Source organism: Metopolophium dirhodum, chromosome 1 (assembly GCF_019925205.1).
Source record: "Metopolophium dirhodum isolate CAU chromosome 1, ASM1992520v1, whole genome shotgun sequence".
NCBI classification, from domain to species: Eukaryota; Metazoa; Arthropoda; class Insecta; order Hemiptera; family Aphididae; genus Metopolophium; species Metopolophium dirhodum.
Window position 1 is genome coordinate 120,637,730 of NC_083560.1, and position 23,306 is coordinate 120,661,035.

At 35.9% G+C, this 23,306-nt stretch overlaps 1 protein-coding gene across 1 annotated transcript; it reads left to right on the forward strand.

Moving 5' to 3' along the window:
* Nucleotides 1-242: 242 nt before the first annotated feature.
* On the forward strand, nucleotides 243-966 carry LOC132953596 (uncharacterized). The gene is made up of 2 exons (XM_061025975.1): nucleotides 243-396; nucleotides 458-966. Exons 1-2 carry the CDS (start codon nucleotides 243-245, stop codon nucleotides 964-966), a joined length of 663 nt encoding a protein of 220 aa, XP_060881958.1.
* The last annotated feature ends 22,340 nt before the right edge of the window (nucleotides 967-23,306 follow it).

Sequence of the window (23,306 nt, forward strand, 5' to 3'; positions counted from 1 at the left end):
TGACTTTTCATATTTTCACTTTTTTTACTCTTTAAGTTTTTCTACTACGTTTTTCAATTTGTAAATCGTTATTTAATAAGTTGTATTTTAATAAAATAATTTAATAGTACATAAGGTTGTAATATTTATAATACAGCATTAACAACCCGTACAATTGGTGACATCGACAACGCAACAAAATTAACGAAAACGAGAATAATTCTGGAGCCAGTAATCAACTTATTCAAACGCCTGATACAAGTATGGTGAACCGTGTGACAATAAAACCACCACCTTTTTGGAAGGGTGACCCACCTATATGGTTTGCTCAGATTGAAGCACAGTTCGCTTTAAGCGGTATCACAAACGACACCACGAAATATTTCCACCTTGTCACAAGTGGCAGATATCATTCAAGTACCACCAGCAACGGAAAAGTATGTTACTCTAAAAACACGTCTAATTGATATTTGCACAGATAGTAAAGAAAAGAAACTGAGAAAGTTATTGAGCGACGTCGAATTAGGTGATGGGAAACCATCGGTACTGCTTAACGAAATGCAACGTCTTGGAGGCAGTGCTTTGAGCGCTGATCTATTGAAATCATTGTGGCTTCAACACCTCCCTATTACCACACAGGCGTGCCTCGCGGTTACGAAAGGATCAGTAGATGAACTCGCAAGACTGGCAGACCAGGTGGCTGAGATAGGACAGCCCCGAAGCGTAGCCGCAGTTGCATCAGACCGCACAACAGAACTTTTGCAAACGTTATTAAAAGAAGTCGCCGAATTAAAATTAGAACGACAGTCACGCGGTGACAGGGCCTGTCAACCAAGATCAAAATCACGTTCTAAATCGCGCTCAAGATACCGACAATGGGAACAACCTAAAGATGATTTATGCTTTTATCACACAAACTTTAAGATGAAAGCAAAACAGTGTGTAGAGCCTTGCAAACACTACACCACTTTTAACCTGGAAAACTAGTAATCATATCTTCTATGGCAGTGGAAGATATGCCTTCTACAGACTGCCAAAACATTAATGCAAGTCATCGTCTAACGGTTCAAGATGAAATATCAGGTCAACGGTTCCTCATCGATACTAGTTCTGATGTCTCTATCATACCGTGTACGAAAAGACACGATAACATTTCAGACTTAAAGTTATTTGCAGCTAATAACACTACAATCAACACATACGGAAAAACAACACTTACTGTTGATGTTAAGCTTCGCCGCGTTTTCAAATGGCAGTTTATAAAAGCGTCCGTATCCAAAGCAATAATTGGAGCTGATTTTCTACACAACTTTGACCTCATGGTCCGCATAAGAAACAAAAAATATGGATAATATATATTGGATATATTGGATAAGTTAACCAACTTGTCGATAACAGGCACAAAATCACAAACTACAATAAACAGTATAAAAAGTTATGTAATAGAACATAAGTTTTCTGATATAATTGGAAAGTTTCCAGAAGTTCTTATTGCACAACCATACAACTCAGGATGTATTCATCAAACACAACACTACATCGAAACAAAAGGTCCTCCAGTTTTTGAAAAACCCAGATGTTTATCACCTGAATAACTAGCTATAGTAAAGGAGGAGTTTGAGTCAATGGTGGCGTTGGGCATTTGTAAACCATCAAAAATCCCTTGGGCATCTCCACTTCAACTGGTTAAGAAAAAGGGATAAGACCAGTGGAGACCCTGTGGTGACTACAGACGGTTGAACGGAATTACAATTGAAGACCTTATCCAATAGCACACATGCAAGACTTCAGCCATATGTTAGCAGGTAAAACTATTTTCTCAACATTGGATCTCAAGAGAACCTATCATCAAATACCGATACACCCAGAACATATTCCTAAGACAGCTATAACAACTCCTTTCGGTTTATTCGAGTTTGTGAGAATGAGTTTCGGACTCAAAAACGCAGCCCAATCCTTCCAGAGGTTCATTAACGAAGTGTTCACAGGTCTAAACTTTTGTTTTGTGTACATCGATGACATACTTATTGCATCAATCAACGAAGAAGAACATAAAGAACACCTACATCTTGTATTCCAACGTCTACAAAAATGTGGTTTAACTATTAATTTACAAAAAAGCATTTTTGGTGAGAAATCTGTAAAGTTCTTAGGCTACAACATATCTGAAGAAGGAACATTACCAGATAAGGATAGAGTAGCAACCATTCAAGAATGCAAACCACCCAAAACCGTTAAAGAACTTCGTACATTCTTGGGTATGATACATTTTTATAGAAGGTGGATTCCTGGAGCAGCTAGAAATCAAGGAATACTAAACAACTATTTAAAACAATCAACGAAGAATGACAAAAGACCAATTGAATGGACAACAGAAGCTGAGAAGGCATTTGGGTCTTGTAAAAAAGAACTCGCTGATGCTACCTTACTCACACACCCACGGGGGAACACCATACTTGCATTAACTGCAGATGCATCGGATAATGCTCTAGGAGCAGTACTAGAACAGAAGGAAGTGAATAACAACTGGGCACCAATAGCTTATTTTTCCAAACAATTATCAAAAGCTCAAAAAAACTACAGTACATATGACAGAGAATTGTTGGCCATTTATACAGCTATTAAACATTTAAAATATATGCTGGAAGGTCAATCTTTCACCATATACACAGATCATAAACCTATTGTAACAGCTTTTGAACAAAAATCATCCAAAGCTTCACCCAGACAGTTAAGACATCTTGATTTTATCAGCCAATTTACAACAAACATTGAATACATAGCAGGTAAAGAAAATATTACAGCAGATTTTTTATCCAGAATTGAAGCTATAGATTTTCCTACCACAATAGACTACGATTCATTGCAAGTACATCAGGAAAATGATCCAAAGCTACAGCATCTATTAACAGCATCTGGTAACACAAGGCTAATATTAAAAAAATTAAAATTTGGTCCGAAAAATACACACATTTACTGCGACACATCCACCAACAATATTCGGCCATACATACCAGGTAGTTTCAGGAAAGCAGTATTTGCGGTTGTCCACAACGTTGCACATCCAGGGCAACGACAATCAAGCAAACTAATTGCATCGAGATACATATGGCCATCCATGCGAAAGGACTGTACAAGGTGGGCAAAATGTTGCATTCAATGCCAAAAGGCAAAAGTGCAACGCCATACAATAAGTCCTTTCCAAAAGTTTGATATACCAGCGATCAGGTTCCATCATGTTCATATCGACCTTATAGGACCACTACCGCTGGTAAAAGGAAACAGATATTGCCTAACATGTGTTGATAGATGTACCAGTTGGCCCGAAGTGATCCCTTTACCAGACATGTCATCAGAAACAGTAGCCGAAGCTTTCTTCAACACATGGATATCCAGATTTGGAATACCTGATAAAATAACAACAGATCAAGGGAGACAATTCGAAAGCAATTTATTCGCAGCATTTACCAACTTAATGGGCATTCAACAAACACGTACGACACCGTACCATCTACAGGCAAATGGAAAAATTTAACGCTTTCACAGGACACTTAAACAAACAATCATGGCGTATGAGAAGTCGGATTGGGTAAGCACCTTGCCAACTATATTATTAGGTTTAAGATGCGCACTAAAAAGAGATGCTGACATAACACCAGCAGAAATGGTGTATGGACAAACATTACGTTTACCTGGTGATTTTTTTGAAGAAGGAAACACTTCAGATATACTACCAGAAACACTAGTAACTCAACTGAAAGAAAAATTCAATGAGTTGAACACCTACATCAGCAAATTACAACTCAAACAGGAAACCATTTGTAGCACCAGAATTAAAAACAGCAGATCATGTATTTGTACGACATAACGCTGTAAGAAAACCATTACAAATGCCGTATGATGGGCCGTTCAGAGTCAATAACAGGACTGAAAAATACTTCAACATCAACATCAACGGTAATGCGAAAAACATATCAATTGACAGACTGAAGCCTGCATTCCTACCTCAAGAAGACACAATCCAACATGACCACTCCTACGAAGGGAAGGCGAAAATTAATAAATCAGTGAGCTTTAAAACATGTTCCTATTAACGTTAGAATTGTTTTTATTTATTTAAATTGTTCAACAAATATTAACTTTTAAGACTGAATAACTGAGAATAATGTATAATATTGTATTAACTATTAATTGTTATCATGTTTATTGTTATGTATGTTTATTGTTTATTGTGATTCGTTATCACGTATTACCGACTCCGTTACTCGGAGGGGAGTAGTGTGGGGACTGGCAACACTGGCTGGCGGAATTTACGTCGACGATGGTGGCATCTTTACACACGCACTCTCTGACTTTTCATATTTTCACTTTTTTTACTCTTTAAGTTTTTCTACTACGTTTTTCAATTTGTAAATCGTTATTTAATAAGTTGTATTTTAATAAAATAATTTAATAGTACATAAGGTTGTAATATTTATAATACAGCAATAACAACCCGTACAGTAAGTTGTATATTAGTGTAGGTATTATACTGTGTATTAGAAGTTGCCGGCCGACGTCATATAAAAGTATATGATAATAATATTATGAAAAAAAACCTTTTAAATAGTGAGTCTAACTTTTTAATTTTTTAAGTTATGGGAAATTAACTTTTTTTTATCAAAACCAAACCTATCAAGCATTTGTTTATGTATCTTCAAAACTTTTCAACATTTTAACGTAATTTATTTTTTATTATCCTATCAACCAACATACGCAATCAAACCAGAAATCTGCAACTTATTTTTATTACATTTAAAAAGTAAACATTTTTATCAACAATTATTATTTTTAAAAGTACCACTCCAAATAATGAAGTATTTAGTACGAGTTAATTTTTAAATGTTTACTTTTTTCAATTTAATAAAAATAATTTGCAAATTTCTGGTTTAATTTCGTATGTTGGTTGATAAGACAGTTAAATAGCTAAAACAAAAAATATTTCCTCAAATGTTGAAAATAAATAAGCAATTGCGTAACAGGTTTGTTTTTGATAAAAAAAAAAGTGAATTGGCCATAACTTAAAAAATAAAAAAGTTAAACTCACTCTTTAAAGGGAATTTTTTTATCATTTTTGGTATACTTTCATACGACGTCATCCGATCACTCTCCCCCGAAACACATTCTATTTTCTCTAGTCATATTATGCATTCTTTGTAACGGAGCAAACTAACAAAAAACGGCCGTTCTCAGGGCCACCACATGTGACATATACAATATAGCCACAGACCTAACGCCCGACCAATCAGAAATAGGCGACGCTTAAAGGCTGATTTCTAAATACATATTTTAAGTACAGACAAGAAAAGGATATCTATGAATAGAAGAGATGACACCGATTACGTTGATACCATTTTGACCTTTGTAAAATAAATTCCGGCTAAATTACAAAAGAAACCGTGCCGACTGTAAACACACCAATCAGCATACAGGTTTAATAGTCGGTACGGCGACGGGTATATATATGGGTGCACGCTCATACAAAATCATGATCATTGTTCATTTATACTTGTCTGAGAATCTGTATTAATAGTCCAACATGGGTGCACACCACGGCGGACGCAAGCACACGAAGAGGCCAAACCCCTCGCCGACTCCCACGGATCACAAGAAACAAAAACAACAAGGTCGTCAACGCAGTGCACCTCCTTCCCCATGCCGACCAAATCCGACTCCATCTCCAGCGATTCATTTGAAAGCAGCTCCGCTTCTAGTCAAAGTTCACGCTCCACGTCACCTACTCCTCCACCCCAAACCATCCAAAAGGAACGCATCCCACCAATAATCGTGGACCCGTCCCATTAGGCTTCGGCCGCACCCATGATCATGCCTTCATTCACTCAAGACAAACTCACAGCCAAGTTCAGTCAGAACAACATCAAGCTCCAAGCTGTAGACACAACCACCTTCCGTTCAGTACAAGCCGTCTTGGAAAACGCCAACATACCCTTCCATACCTTCTCATTGCCGGCAGAACGCCAGCTCAAAGTACTGCTCAGGGGCGTCCCAAGCTACAACACCGAGGATACCGTGAAATCCGAGCTCGAATCACTAGGATACTCCATCTCGCATGTGCGCCAATTCCTGAAAGACGGAAGGAAGCTGCCGATGTACATGGTGTGTCTCCCTAACACCCAACTAAGCAAGAACATCTTCAACCTATCCAGTCTATTTTACCTAATCATTCGCGTAGAAGCATATAAAACATCAGGACCATCCGAGTGCTTCTCTTGCCAAGGCTTCGGACACTCTTCAGCTAATTGCAAGCACCAGCCAAAATGCGTGAAATGCGGCAATGACCACGCAACCAAGACGTGTACCAAAACTCCTGACCAACCGCCAAAATGTTGCAACTGCAATGGCGAACACACGGCTAACTACCGTCAATGTCCCGCCTACATCAAAGCTACCTCTGCAAAGAAATCCAAACCTCACTCCGCCACCAGCTACTCAACCAACATCTATTCCACCCACAAGCCCCACGCAACTCACAGCACAGGCTCTATCGCCGCCCAAATCTCAACTAGCTCCACCAATTCAACCGCTAAGCGAGATTAACACAAACCTAATTGATATCCTGAATCACGCCATATACCAGATATCTACTGCATCGAGTTTCAAAGACTCCATCCTGTCTGCAATGTCGGCTATTGTCTCACTTATAAACCAAGATGGACGAACAACTTAAAATTCTCTACTGGAATTGCCAAGGTCTGGGCAACAAAAAATCAGAACTCCTCCATTTCGTTCGATAACATAAGACCCACATCATCCTACTCAGCGAAACACACCTCAAACCCTCAACGTCTTTCAAACTCCCAAACTACCACATTTATAGAAACGATCGACCCACTCCTCCCGGCCAGTCAAGAAGCGCCGGAGGCACAGCGATCCTAGTAGCCAACAAGCTCATTCACTACGAAGTCCCCATTCAGACAAACTCTCTGGAAAACACTACCATCCACATTCAGTTAAACAACCGAGAGACCAGAATCTCGGCAATTTACAAAAGGCCTATAAACCCACTTATGCCATCGGACGTGGATAACCTCCTGGACACTGACCTTCCGACTATTCTCGCGGGCGATTGGAACGCTAAACATCCGTTCTGGAACAGCCGAAGAACAAACGCTGCTGGCCTGACACTTCTAAACCACATGAAGGAGAATGACTACCTCATTGTAGCACCAGACACCCCGACCAACCACCCAGACCAGCGCCATCATCAACCTGACGTTCTAGATATTATAATACTGAAGAACAACCACCTACAATATGAACTCTGCAACTTCTCAGACGAACTCTCGTCTGACCACAGTCCGGTCATTTTAACCCTTCGAGGCAAGCCATCGTCCGACCCACCAAACCAACAGAGACATGTTACAAACTGGCCAAGATTCGCAGTCGATCTGCACTTTGCCATCCCAAGCCCGAATCCAACCATCTACTCAACTTCGGAACTCAATCAAGTGATTGAGAACATTACCACTACTGTCCAGGACACCTTGTCCAAAAATACTTCTATCCTCATCAACCAACCAAACCAAACACGCATACCAGACAATATCCAGCTCGAAATCACTAAAAAGAGAAGACTACGGAGGGCCTGGCAAAATACCCGGAACCCAGAAGCCAAACACAGGTTCAATAACCAGACATCAAAAGTCAAGAGGCTCATCCAACTTCATAGAGCCGCCGAATGGGACTCATTCCTTGGAAAAATAAGACCTGGAGACTCTAAAATATTCAAAATCAACAAATCTCTAATTAACAGAAAACCTCCAAACCACCCACTAAATGGCCAACAAGGACCAGTCTTCGATTCCCCAGGGAAAGCTGAACTCTTCGCTGCTAACCTAACCACTCAATTCAATTGCCCGGATGGAACTCCAGCCACTAACTTACTAGTCGCCAGCTCAATTCAAATTCTAAACACATCACCAAAACCACCAATTCAGCCGGTCTCTCCAGGAGTAGTTAAAGACATCATTAAGCGACTACCACGAAACAATGCGCCGGGACCCGACGGCATTTCCAACACGGCTCTCCGTCACTTCTCTGACAAAACCATCCTGGCACTGACCAAAATGTTCAACTGCTGCCTAAGATACCAACACTTCCCTACTCCTTGGAAAGCAGCCACAGTGATAATGATACCGAAAGCAGGAAAAGATCTCAAAAATCCAAGCAGCCACCGACCTATAGCACTCATTAATTCAATGGCCAAGGTCCTAGAAATAATAATCCTGATTAATCTGAAAAAAGTCATATCTACTTCTATCTGACCTGACCAATATGCCTTCAGATCACAACACTCAACGACCAACCAACTGACGAAAGTAATCGACCACCTGGCCAACACAACAATCCGAGAAGAGCGAACAGCGGCAGCATTCCTGGACTTCGAGAAGGCGTTCGACAAAGTGTGGCACGACGGACTACTGCACAAACTACTCCAGCTACACGTTCCACCTTCGCTCGCCAGACTGGTGCAATCATTTATTTCCGACAGAACATATTCAGTCCGAGTCGGCTCCGACTTCTCAACTCCACGAACTCCGATTGCAGGCGTCCCCCAAGGATCTTGTCTCTCGCCAATTCTGTTCATAGCATACATAAACGACATGCCTTCTACACCTGGAACCCTGACAAACCTCTTTTCTGACGATACCATGTTTATGGCAACCAGCATGGGCATGCAGCATGCAGTGGACAAACTTCAGGCACAAATTGACGTCACCCTCCCTTGGCTCCAAAAGTGGAAGTTGACTCTGAACACCGACAAAACCCTGGCAATAAAGTTCGGGAGAAGAGGACTTAAAAAATCGACACCATTAAAAATTTACAACCAGGAGATCAGCTGGAAACCTGCAGTTAAATACCTCGGAGTTTACCTCGACAGTAGACTTCGATTCAATCGGCACGTCATGGAAACCGCCCAAAAAGCAAGACGCACACGAGCCGCACTGTACCCCGTCCTCAACCGGCTGAGTCCAATTCCAGTTCGAACAAAGCTCAGCATATACCAGATGTACGTCAGAACAATAATCACCTATGCCGGTCCAGCATGGGCCGCACTTATATCAAATGCAAACTGGAAACGCCTGGAAGCAGTACAAAACATTGCCCTCCAAACAATCACCGGTTCGCCCTGGTTTGTCCGGAACTCCGTAATTTCAAAATCCAGCCAAATTCCATCGATCCAATCTACCATAACTCAAAATACAAAAAACATGTTCGTCAAGCTTCAACAATCTAACCACAGCCACCTACAAAACATAGGCAAAACGTCCGGCCCACCCGAACGCATCAGAAACAGACCCGGTGAACTGACCAGGCGCACATAAAAACACCTCAACCAATTCACCTCCTACTCTGAGTCATGGGGCTAGACCCCCCGAAACTCAGGCAAAGGACAATAAGTCCCTCGTATCATGCAATGCAATGCAATGCAATACAAAATCGTCAGTCTTCTTCCACCTTTCAACACAACACTACACACCAACACAGTAGCGGAAAAGAGGAAGACAACAACCAGGAGCGATTAGAATCATAAGCAGCGGAAGACAGGCGATCCAGCGAAGGCGAAACGAAGAGCAGTAGATACAACACAGGAGAATTATTGTGCCGGACGATCAGCAGTAGTCATATTCGGAAATACAACACGACGGAAAATAAGTAGTGCCAGCGAATCAAGAAGTAGTATTCACACGACGGAGACGGTTAACGCACATCGCCGGCGAGCCAAGAAACTATCCTACGCCAGTAGTGAGTGATTACCAGCGGCTTTACACGCGGTTCTCCTCCACTACCGTTAACAGTCGATCTACCATTGCGACTACAAAAGGTCCTTTTCAGGACCATTACAAATCCAGCGTGCCTGTCTAGGTGTTCGCCCCGAATCTCTCGACCTAACATTGATTTGTCCAAGTTCATAATTAGGGAGTCAGATTTCATTTCCCATTATATTTATATAATATACTATTGATTTATGCCCTTAATATCGTTAAATTTAAATCGCGCCTCCTTAGGCTCGATACTGCCCGACACGATCTACTTACTTAAGTCAACCGTGCGGCCCGGATTAAACAAATCCCTAATAACTGTAAATAATTTATTTTAAAAACATTGTACAATAAATTTTATGATACCGTAAACAATATTCTTATTTAATAAAGAACAGTTTGTCGAGCATCGGCGCACTGTTTCATCTTCTAAAAGGAACTGGATATCGCTGTTTCTGGAGCAGAATATTTAATACTGAAAATTAAATAATAAATCACGCATTGTTATTTTACGATGTTGGTTTGTCTTTTATTTTTATTTATAATTATCAAGACAATGAATTTCATGTTGTAGCTATTCAGGTAATGTACCTATACAGTAACAATTATGCATGATTTCAGGATATTATGGTACATTATAATAAAATATATACGTCACACGTTACACATGATATATTATTATAGTTTATGCGACGAGGACGAGGTCAACGTGCAGTAAAAAACTCGTCTGAAAGCTTTTATAATGTGTACATAGGGCGACAGTGCGACGCATATCACAAACCCTATAAACGGCACTGCAGGCAACGCGACGTGTATATTTCATATATTATTATACTGTAAATATAGACACCAGATAATATATAATATACCAAAAGTATGAAGCATCCACCGTCACCAATGTCCAAACACTCATATTTGATATTTATTTGTCCCTATTTTACTTTTATTAGTGTTTACACAGAAACCAAATACACGGCTATTTCGGTAAAAAAAAATTTTTTACCATAATGTGTACATAGGGAAAAATAAAAAATCTTGACATTTATAGAAAGACTTGAATGAGCTATAGGGCGTAACGTAATATTCGTTAGTACTCGAGGGATGAATCGGTGCAGTGGCGTAGCACTACTGGGGAGGGCACGGTCAGTAAAAAATACTTAATTGTATAAGAAAATTACTATTCATGTTTATTTTATCTTTCTTATTAGTTTTTAAATTTTACTATAACATATCACTTTATTCCAAAAGTTTTTGATTTTTAATAACTATTTTGCCCAGTTCAATAGTTAAAGACGTCCAGCAAGACAAAATATCGTTCAGAGATTTTTTTCAGATTTTTAAAGTTTGAATAAAATTCACTATATAATATGTTATTCTAAGATTTGTTCATTATTACAGCCGTAGTCGTTAGATATGCATTGACTTAAAAAAATGCAAATTTCTGTAACCATTTAATATTTCCTATTATTGTTGTTTGTGTAGGTACCTACCTACTACCTACACACATTGTGTTATAGTAGAAAAAAAAATTCAATCTTAAATTTCTCTCGTGGTTTCTGGTAGAAAATTGTATCCATCTGGTATATTTTGGAGGATACAAGTGAAAATATTCCGTTATTTATTTATACCTATGGATTATGCACCGATGTGTGCGGTATGTGCTTACCACTTGCTGGCCACCTATGAATATCATATTTATTATTCATAATCTATACTAATATTATAAAGAGGAAAGATTTGATTGTTTGTACTGAATAGGCTCCGAAACTACAGAACCGATTTAAATGAAATTTGGTATTTAGTTTAGACACAGAGAAAAAACATAGGCTACTTTTTATTACTAAAAAAGGGCTGTAAGGGGCTGAAATGCGCTTAAAGGGGCTGTAAGGGGCTATACTGGTTCGAATTGAAAAGTTATTTTTTTTGTTGGATAGTCCATTCATTGAGGAAGGTCATAGGCTATATAACACCACGCTACATTCAATTAATAGAAGTGCTCAAACAGGGATTTTGAGATTTATGATGGTAATATTTGTTTATAAATGATTGCTATTGGTTATAGGAGAAATAATTAATAGAAATAGTATTTATTTATTATTGGTTGCTATTGGTTAATCGGGCAGATCAGGTACAAGCATGCATCAAATCGAATTTTCACACATTGCCTACGAGGGTGGCTGAGTTGCACTTACTGCAGTGAGTTACACCAAAAAGGAGTTGAACAATCACAATTTGTTTAAGAGTTGTAATTTTTTACGGGCCACAAAGTGTGCAGGATCAGCTATAGCCTATATTAAAATATATACGTTTGTGTGCAGATCTCTGTGAAGAAGATAGGCTAATTTAAAAAGAGTTAAATTTGGTTTTTATTCGTCGGCATTTAGTACGTTTAGGTTAGGTTAGGACTATGTATTAATTGATTACATTAATCCGCCGTATTATAACAAAATAAACTTGGTATAACTTTGATACTTTAAAGTTAAATCATACACTTACGTACAAACCGCACTGGGTCCGCGATCTACCGCAGGTAGATTGCCTACCTGATAATATACTGCTGCGAATCAGAATTTTTATTCCAGGCATCAGAAAAGTTAAGATAAATTTTGAACACCGTACTCCGAATATTAAATAACGAATTGAACAAAGTTTGAGTCATTAGAGTTGGTACATTTAACGGGCAACGAAGTGCACAGGATCAGCTAGTATGCAATAAATATGATGGTTTTTACTTTTAATTGCAATAATTCATTCATAGAATCATTTATATTCGTTACAATTAGGAATTAATTTTATAGATAAATGATGAAAATAATCAATATAGATATTTATAATTATTGTAGAAAAAAATTTAAATTTCTCAAAAGTTGGCTAAATTGTAAACATTTCTCTAATAAAATAAGAAAATTACATTTAAATAATTACTGTCACCTAAGCCACATTTTCGCTTAAGAGCGATGGGAAAAAAATGTAACATTGTATCAAAATTCTAACCTTTGAACCTTACATACACAGGCTTCAGCGGAGGGTTATTCGATTAATTGCAATATTATAATCGCCGTTTCAACGTCGTCGGTCACGCCGACAACAGATCGTACAAGACACAATAATGTTCGCCGGCAGGTAGGTAAATCCACGCAGCAGCAGTTCGTATAGTGTACAATATACACAATATTATAAGGCGGGTGAGCGAGAATAAACGGCAGGCGAGACGTTTCCTGCAACGGACGGCTGTCGACAATCGGTGGTAGGTAATAGCGGTGTGCTGTATAATATACAAAAATAATCACAATAATATATTATTAGGTGGTGCACACACACACACACACACACACACGCCCACCACATTATAATATTATACACGTACCTATATACAGTCACGTATATGCTCTTACCTGCCTACCGGTGTTACTCGGCGCAGAAAAATGCGTTAATAATTTGACAGCAATAATATATATACGACGAGGGTGGATTTTAACGAGATTTCGATGCGCGGGGGACGTGAAAATATAAAATAGCCCGTTTCTCTTTCTTCTCACTGTACCTATATAATATGAGAAATTCCTCCTCCTCCTTTTCACTGGCGTATACAAACGACAACGATATATATACCGTTGTGTAGTAGGGGGGGGGACGTGTATAAATATGTGGTATATACCTACACATAATGCATATAATATATATACACACATTCGGGTAATACGCGAAATATAATAATATAATATTATAACCGGCGAATAATAATGGTCAACAAACAGCCGAACACGGTGCGAACAATACTCGCGCGCGATGGGCATTATGAGATGTATTCGGGAGGTTGGTTCGTGAGGTGCGTGTACAATTGATATGTACACACGGGTGACAGTGTACCAATGTGTGTGTGTGTGTGTCTGTTTCAGCGTAGATGTGTGAAACGAAATAAAAACGAGGAGCACACAGAAAGGAAAAATCTGAAAAGAGACGGGTGGCGGGAGCACCGCACACACATCAACTCGGACGAATTGATATGTGAAATGTACACACATAATAATATAATACACGGGCGGGGACGACCGACGTGCGTGCAGAAAAAATACGATCGCACAAAAAGAAAGGAGAAAAAATGTATAAAAAGAGAGACGCTTCGACATATTATTATTGTTATTATTATTATTATTATTATATTACAATGTGTGGGCATATGCCATTCAACGGTGTGTCGACGGCGGCTAGGTGGATACTGTGTCTATAGTCGTTGCTGCTGCTGCTGCTGTCATTGTGCGTGCATAGTATTGTCGCGTACAGTGTCGTCGGTATCGTACACTCGCGCACGCGCAGACGTATTATATTATAATATTATGCGAACGAGGTATAAAATATAATATAATAGTATAATGCGTTAGGACGGTACAAATATTGTGCGTGTATACGACGACGAGCCTTTGTGCGGTAGTCGTCGTCGTCGTCCCGTTGGCGTATCGGCGGCGGCGTTGAAAAAGGGCACGTCAGTCACGGGCACGCCACCGTTGCTCTTGCAGTAACGATATTATTATATAATATTAGGCCGTTCTATTCGCCTTCAATATTATTATCTATATAATATAATATTATAATATGATACATTCACACTTGTTTGGAATTTTTACCGTTTTTTTTTTCTACTTGTCAATCTCCGGCGTCTTTCCGCTGCAGCCGTCTCGTACGACACACGCGCTGCAACAGCACATTGCATTCGACCTCCGCGAAATTGCTCCCCTCACCCTCCCGCCGCATAATTCGACATAGGGTACCAAATTGTTGACAAAATGATATTTTAGACATTAAAAGATATGCAGCCCGTGATTTTGTAGCATAAATCAAAATAAAATCCCTCACCCCCAAAATATATTTTCTTATATGTCGTATCTTTAATTTCACGTTGTTGTTTTTTTACTGTTTTGATAAATGTACACAACAACAATTTATAGAATATTAACCACATAGTCCATAAACTTCAGTTGCTGATCGCATAGGTAGTTGGATATTGCAGGTATTCACATATTTTTTTGGGCTTCAATTTTTGTACATAATTTGTTTAAATTAATGTTCTGTTGGTATGACATATTATGCGTTGTGGAGCATCATTTCGAAAACATTTTAGTAAACACTAGAAAGAAATTGCAAATTTTTTCGAATTACTTGCTATAGGTTGCTATAAATATTGGCAGTAATATGTAGTGTCTACGTCAAAGTCAACTTTGTAGAGGTTATTGTTACCTACTTTAGATGGAATATACATATTATATAATATTTGTGGCCCACGTTTTATCGCATAATCGATATATATTATATATATTGTATAACTATCAGCGGAACTCGAGAGTTACAGCTGCACGAAAAATCAATGAATTATGGCACACTATGATTTATATTATGATAAGCGTAAAAATCATTTAAAAACAATGAATTCAATTAAAATTATACTTATTTTTTATTCACCAACAAATGCGTGCGGCGTTATTTGAGTAATGACTTCCAGGCCTTTTTGCTTTTGAGCAGACGTTGTAGGCAGCTTAGATTCTAATATTCTATAATAGTTGAATATATATTTATGAAAGAAAAAGGCCCCTTTAAAATATGTTATTTGAACAAATCATGGCTATTAATACTACCTATCTATATTATGTTTGACGTGACGTGTGAGTTCTTGTTGTAACGCTGTATATAACTATTATATAGTACCTACCGTATCCTTGTAAGTATATACATTATACGTACGACTCCAGCAGTCATCAAGTAAATACAAGTTAAAATTGAGTAAAATGTAATGACTTTAGGCTTTATTAATGGCCGATTGGGTTATGTCGTTGTCAGTGTAATTGTTGCGGAACGAAAATTCGAATTTCGATCAAATGGGAAACACGTAGTTATTTTGGACGACCTAATATTTTATGTAAATTAATTTTTTTTTTACAACGTTCTGCTATAGCCCAAACAACTTTTTTTTAATTTATACATGTAAGCCACATTTTAGATTCTGAGTGAAGTGAGTAATGTATTCGTTTCACGATGATGACATTTCATTATTTATACATATATCCTATTATATAGGTAGTAATATAGTATAATATTATATTATACTATAACGCTCATCATACATAGGTACCATTTACTGTGTATTGAAGGTTGGAAACGGAACACCTGAAAATATTTTATATTGTTGCTGACTGTATTGTAATCAATCATATTATAGCGATAAGCAATTTGATCATTACAAATATTTACCTATATAATAATATGAGCTTTTATACTGCGATAAAAACAAGATTTGGTACGGTTAATGGTTTGGTTAAGCAAAAAAAAATAATGTTTTTTTTTCGTTTACTATGTTTTTGTTGTTGTGATACTAACACCACACTCTTTAAATAATTTAATGTTACGAGCACGATACACAGATATATTTTGTTGTCTCCGTCTTACAAGTGCGTAACATAGCAAATTTACGCTCAGCAGACCACGTTTGGCTCCGTTAGTTTAATAATTAAAGTGATTCGACCCATTAAAATACTTGATGGCAAGAATATTATCTGTGTTTTTATGTGGTTATTTTTAAGATAATTCAATTTTTTAGCAAGCTATGCGTATATGTATAGTATAGCGTAAATTAAAAATGATCATATAACTCACTTAAAAATGGAATTAACGTAAAAAACGTCACATACAAACACAGATAATATTCTTACCATCAAGTTTTATAATGGGTCGATTCACTGTCATTTTTAAACTATCGGAGTTAAACGTGACGTTTGCTATGTTAAGCACTTGTATAATATAGCACAACAAATATCTGTGTAGCGTTCTCTTAAGTAATTCATTACAAATATTCATTACATACCAATATTGGCTATTTACATAAAACGAGTTTGTAGTTACCGAAATAAAAATAAGTGTTAATGTTAAAATATGTATCTTAATATTACTCTTAAATTAGTAATAACTTTTAAGATTATTTAGAAAGGATACATTTTATAGTATGTACCTAATAGTGTTGCGTATTTGATCAAGTATTATTCTTGTCGTGTCGGTTTTCATATTCCCTTCCCTTCCCAATAAGCAGTAAATTGTATTGCCTTGTTTGAAATATCGGTTGTCATACAGTCTTCCTTTCTACACTTAATCGGTAGCGGTGCAGGACATGCAAACAGATAGTCTCATCCTGCTCCCCAGCACATTTACATATTTTCCATCCTCTTTTATTCCCAATTTTTTCATATTACTCGCTGACCTTCCAGCTTAGGTTTGTAGTCTATTTAGAGTTTTCTTAATAGACCATGGTAGTTCCTGGTGGAAAGCTTTCTTTCGAGTTCTTCTATATCTGTGAGTTACGCCCTTTCATTTCCTCCTTCTATAAGTCTACTCTTGTCGCTTCAGGCTTTTGTGATGGACTAATTGTTGTTTTCAGAAAGTTTTTCCTCGATTTTAGTCTGCTCCTCGTAAAATTTCCTCCATATAATGGGTATCTTATGTGTGATTTTTGTTTTATTTTCTCTACTCTTGTTACCAGCTCTCGCCTTTTGTTAGGAGGTGCTACCGCGTGTTACGTACCCACGTATTAAGTAGTCATATATTAACTATGTACAGCGAGCCGCACGTTTCTAATAATATTTGACACTATAACTAATAAGGCAATTAGTATAGTATAACATGCGGAGGTCGTTGCAAAAGCGTAGAGAAAACAATTAAACTATAGAAGGTGTCGTCACACGTATCTTTCCTGGAAAGCCAACACCCATACGAAGGATACGAGTCGACCAGCATACCAAATACGGGACCCGAACTCTGTCTCATGACCGAGCTTAGCCACTACTACAACCACCCACTCCAAAGGACACAATCATATATATAGAAACCCAGGACAAGAGCTCTTCAGACGGTTAGGGACATTCAGAGTCATGTCGTAACACCACTCACAGTTTAAATTCTATCTTAAAGAGTCGTAACACCACTCTTTTACACCATATATTATAACATCGTAATTTTGTACTACGTTAATAAACATTCATCATACCTAGTACATCACGTATTTCATTTCTGCGTTGATGTATATATCGACGTCGGTTGGGACGTAACACGCGCTTAGTACTTGTTCTTTCTGAACTGGAGTTGATTTCAATTCCAATTAATCTATTAGTTAAATTTAGGGCCACATGCTCACATCTACCTTCTTGTCATGAGCTGAGTTTTTCCATCCAGCACAAACATATATTCACCATTCGAGAATATAATTATAGGGTTGTCATTCTAAGGACATGAAGGTCCGCATCCCATTGACGCAGCCAACCAGTTTCTGAAGTAGACAGTTTCTTATTCCTATTTTTAATCAGTAGAATATCAATAGTTGTTATTGTTACAATTATTTACAAAATCCCAACTAACAACTCTTATTTTTTAAAGTCACTTTATTTTAATAATACTTATTAGGTACGTATTGAATTTTCATATATTATACCTACTGTTTTTTTATGGTAATATGGAAATCTTGAATAAAAATCAATTGACAAAAAAAATTTGTATTATTTATTCATTCACATCAGTATTAATGTTAAATTCTATAAAAATAGTTTTAATGAAATGGACATTTGTTGATTGTACGAAAAATGTATTATTGTAAGGACCCAGATGTTGATTTCCTAAAAAACCTTTACAAATGGATTTATGACATAAAAAACACAAAACAATGGCCTAAACATTTGTTAAGTAGGATACCTAACCTAAGTATACCTACCTAAATATTTGAAAAAACACTCTTAAATTGTTTAAGTTAATAAAATTATTTATTGATTTTAAAATTGAAAATTACGATCTATAAATTATTAGGTGATTTTGGCTTAAATTTAAATTGCAAAACTGGTTTTAATCTAAAAAAAATAATGTTTTAAGTTTTTTATTGTACTAGCGATAGGTACAATATTAAATTAAGTTAAATAGTACCTAATATTTGTAAAATTTGAAGTAGAACAATGACAAATAATTAGCTTGTAATTTTTCTCTCAATTGTTAAAAAAAAGTAAAGAATGCCACTAAACTATTAAAAATTATCTCAAAAGTTACAAAAATAGCCTAAAAAAAAAATTCAAAATAGAATTTAAAATTAAAATTATCGACCTACGATTAAAAAAAAAAGTGTTTTTAAAAACGTTAATTGTATTTACTTTGTGACATAATGACTAATGAGTACCTATTTAAGGTCACTATTTGAATTTATAAATCAAATGGTGTTAAAATATAAACCATGATGCATTCCATATATTTTCTGATTTCATAAAAAAAAAATTATTCAATAAGGTAAATATAATTATATAAAGCATATAGAACTAAAGTCTAACATAATAAATTATTACATCTAGGTTTTCATATTTATTAGGTATATTGTTCATTATCAAATAATAATATAATCAACTCAATTGTTGTTTATAAAATTATAATTTAATATTTTTCATAATATGCTGTATATATAATGTTGTTGGCAGTACATTTTATTCATGCTAAATACCGGTAAGTCACCACCTAATTACGCTTATGGGTAGGTATATTAAATAACAATATAAATATTAAATATTTTGTATTGCTTAGAATAATATGCTTACCACTGTAACAACAAAAATAACTACGTTTTAAATATTTGTATGAAAAAAAAAAATAATGTTGTTTTTGTATTTTGTTGGTAGTATTTTTAGGGCGTTGCGTTTTTGGACTCTTCGAGTCCTCAAGTTACTGCTACGACGTGACGATCCCGAGACCGAATGCAACGGCGAGTCGAGATATCAAATTCGATTTCTCGCAGCGGCGACAGCAGCCCCAGTTAGAAATCGTTCATGTGATTACGTAATATACCAATAATAAAATATAACAATATACGATGTAGCTGGGATCCTATGTCAGAGCTCTACAGTGACACTGCTACGGTGTGACAATAACGATACCTACATTATTATATTGTACACAGTTTCCGCCCTAGTACGCCCCTCCCGCACAGTGTCGACGACGACGATAATTGATATATAAATAACCGCAGCCGCCTCTTCGTCCTCCTGTACCTATACAAATCGCAATTATTTGGAAATCGAAACGTACACATAATAATAACAATATTGGTGCGTCCACCTATTATTATATATTGTACGCGACGACGATGACATTTCGTTTTTATCGAGAGTGTTTTTGTTGTCGTTGTTGTCGCCGTCGACGATGTGCGCAGAACGTCCCCTTTTCGTCGTCATAATATATTATTATATCCACTATTACAATATTTATGATATTATATACATATATTGTGACAATTGACGATGACGTTGACAGGATCTGAATATATTTATTTCCGTTTTGAACATTATTTAAGATTTCGTTGGTGTGGCACAGCGGCTGCAGCAACGGCCGCGGCAGTGCCGGATTACGTACTCGTGATTGTTATTGTCTTATTGGGTAGTATATAATATAATATAGTTGCAATGCGAAAAGTTACCCTAAGGGTTGTTTCACCGTAGCTGTGCAACATTTTTTTTTTAAAGGCAAGACGGCTATGATATTATAATATAATAATATGGCCATTGGTTACACACACGTTTCCGAAAGTTTTCCCCAGTTTTACGCATTTTGACGACGATGGTCACAAAACTGCGTATCGGTAAGGTGTAGTACGTCATGTTCGTATTTTAAACTGCTGTATAATATTATACGTTTTATTATCATACGATTACATAACAACCCAGCAATGGTATGCAGAACTGCGATCGAATTCATGGGAATATGGCGATAAGGTCGTATGAATAAAACACCCGACAACCGCGGTATATAATATCAATATATCATATATTGATATAGGTAATAACTTACACTACTGTTGAATGCAGGGACCGCGCGGGGAGTCTAAATAATATGTTCCTATATTGTACCTATATTATTGTGTAAGATATTGTGTTTTATATTTTCAAAAGAAATCGAAAACACCACCGCATGATTATATTCTGTTTATACGCGTAAATAGGTACAAGGTAGAACCGAATGATTAATCATTCAAAGCGTGCGACCAGTCGACAATTCTGGTTTGTAAAAGAAAATGTGAAGGTACATGTGTAAAAGCCTACAACACCAAATTATCAAATACATAATGTTATATACACCTGCTGCAAATGTCATAAAATATATGCAAAGCTTGCTATACCTTCTAATTTGTAAAGGTTTAACTATTCCTATATGCAACATTTCTATTTAATAATTATAAATATTAATTTAATTATTTATTAATATACAATATTAATACGCTGTACTGTGTCGTAGACATGATTTCTGAAAGGGGGATCAAAAAGAGAAAACGACATAGCTAAATGGGAGGGGACAATTGGAAAATCCCCTACCCTCTCAAAACTTTTCACTAAAGTAATAAAAATGCAATGGGGGGATCTGACCCCCACGTCCCCCCCTTGTCTACACCACTGAGTTTTTAGTTACAAATGCTTACAATAGTGAACCAGATGGATCATATTGTCAAAATATGATATTCTATTTGCATGGTTTTAGATTTTATTTGGCTTTTGGTCCACCACGGGGCTATTACTATTATAAATTATAACCAAAGATACGTACACGTACACACTACATCATAGAAAGTATATTATCATATAATTCATAGGTACATAATATCCAAACGACTTATGTTTAAAATATATAAAACGTAACATGTCATGTTCTAAATAGTAAATTGTACTAAATATGACTATATATATATATAGTTTGTTGTTTTTGTAACTTATGCTAGATAGGCTTTTTTACCAGGTAAATATTCAGTAGCAAGCTAAATTTTAGTGCAACAGTTTAATTTGAAATATCAACTTAAATTAAATACAAATAGAAAAAGAAAAGAAGAAAAAAAGAATTAAATTAAAGAACCAGATTAAAGATTAATATATATTTTAATGGTTTGCATAAAAAAGTGATAAAAAATTATCCGGTCAATGTATATGCCAAAATATAGGTATAGAATATATTTTTATTAAGGCCTGGGTTTTAATTATGACAGTTCAATATTTAAATTTATTTCATAAATCATACTTGTCACGTGGATTTTGTAGCAGTTTGTATATTTTACCACTATTTTTTTTTTAAATTTAATTTTCTTTTCATAAATTATCATAAATAAAATAAAATAAAGTAATCAATTAATAATAATGCATATTGTATAACAAAAAACAAAATTCAAAACAAATGTCTCGGTCACTCACGTATACGTAGCGTGCTGTACTAAGCAAAAACAGGATAACTCAAATAGTAAGCAAAAATACGGTAAATACAAATAGTAAATAATAAGCAAAACCTCGGCATAATATCACATGTAAAATTATAGAGTTACCCTTTTTTTAGCTTACATTCATAGGTTGAAAAAAGGGATTTGACGTGACATAAACTTAAGTCACATTTTATAAATTAAATAAAGATGATTTGTCATATTTTTTTGTAATTTACTAAAATGGTATTGATAAGAACGTGGTCTCATTATGATCACTATTAATTTTCTTTGTCATTTATTAGTTATTACTTATTAGGTAAACTTTAAACTGTGATCTCACGTGGTGGGCGCTGATGATAATCTATACAATTAGTGATCACAATATTATAATATAATACATTAACATAATATAATTATATAAATGATTATTAATAAATAGGTAATATTAAATAAATTACTTAAAAAATAAAATATACATAAATACTATATCAATTATCAAACAGCTATTAAGAGGACGTCGCACACGCACATGTTGTCTCCGTCTTACGCGTGTACGACATAGCAAATTTTACGCTCAGCAGATCACGTTTAGCCCCGTTAATTTTTAAATTAGAGTGAATTGACCTCTTATAAAATTTAAAGTTAAGAATGTTATCTAGGGCATCTCATCGGATTTTTTTAAATTTTAATTTGAAATCAAGTTATGAGCATTAAAAGATCTATAAACAATTTACAGTTTTAAAATACTCATAAATCACTTTAAAACTGAAATATAACAAAAAGCCGATGAGATGCCCTAGATAACATTCTTAACTTTAAATTTTATAAGAGGTCAATTCACTCTAATTTTAAAATTAACGTGGCTAAACGTGATCTGCTGAGCGTAAAATTTGCTATGTCTTACAAGTGCGTAACATGGCAAATTTTACGCTCAGCAGAACACGTTTAGCTCCGTTAATTTAAAAATTAGAGGGAATCCACCTCTTATAAAATCAAAAGTTAAGATTATTATCTAGCCAACTTCATGGGTATTTTTATTATATTTTATTTTTAAAGCGAGTTATGAGTACTTTAAGATCTACAAACAATTTACAATTTTAAAATACTCATAACTCGCTTCAAATTTAAAATACAATAAAAAGCCCACGAGGTTGGCTAGATAATAATCTTAACTTTTGATTTTATAAGAGATCAATTTATTTTAATTTTTAAACTAACGGAGCTTCACGTGTTCTGCTCTCTGCTGACGTGTACAATTTACT

What these genes read in the sequence shown, in the direction of transcription:
- LOC132953596 (XM_061025975.1), top strand. Translation starts at nt 243, where the DNA reads ATGGTGAACCGTGTGACAATAAAACCACCACCTTTTTGGAAGGGTGAC. An exon ending in AAGTGGCAGATATCATTCAA is followed by an intron (nt 397 to 457) that starts GTACCACCAGCA and finishes ATATTTGCACAG; the next exon opens with ATAGTAAAGAAAAGAAACTG.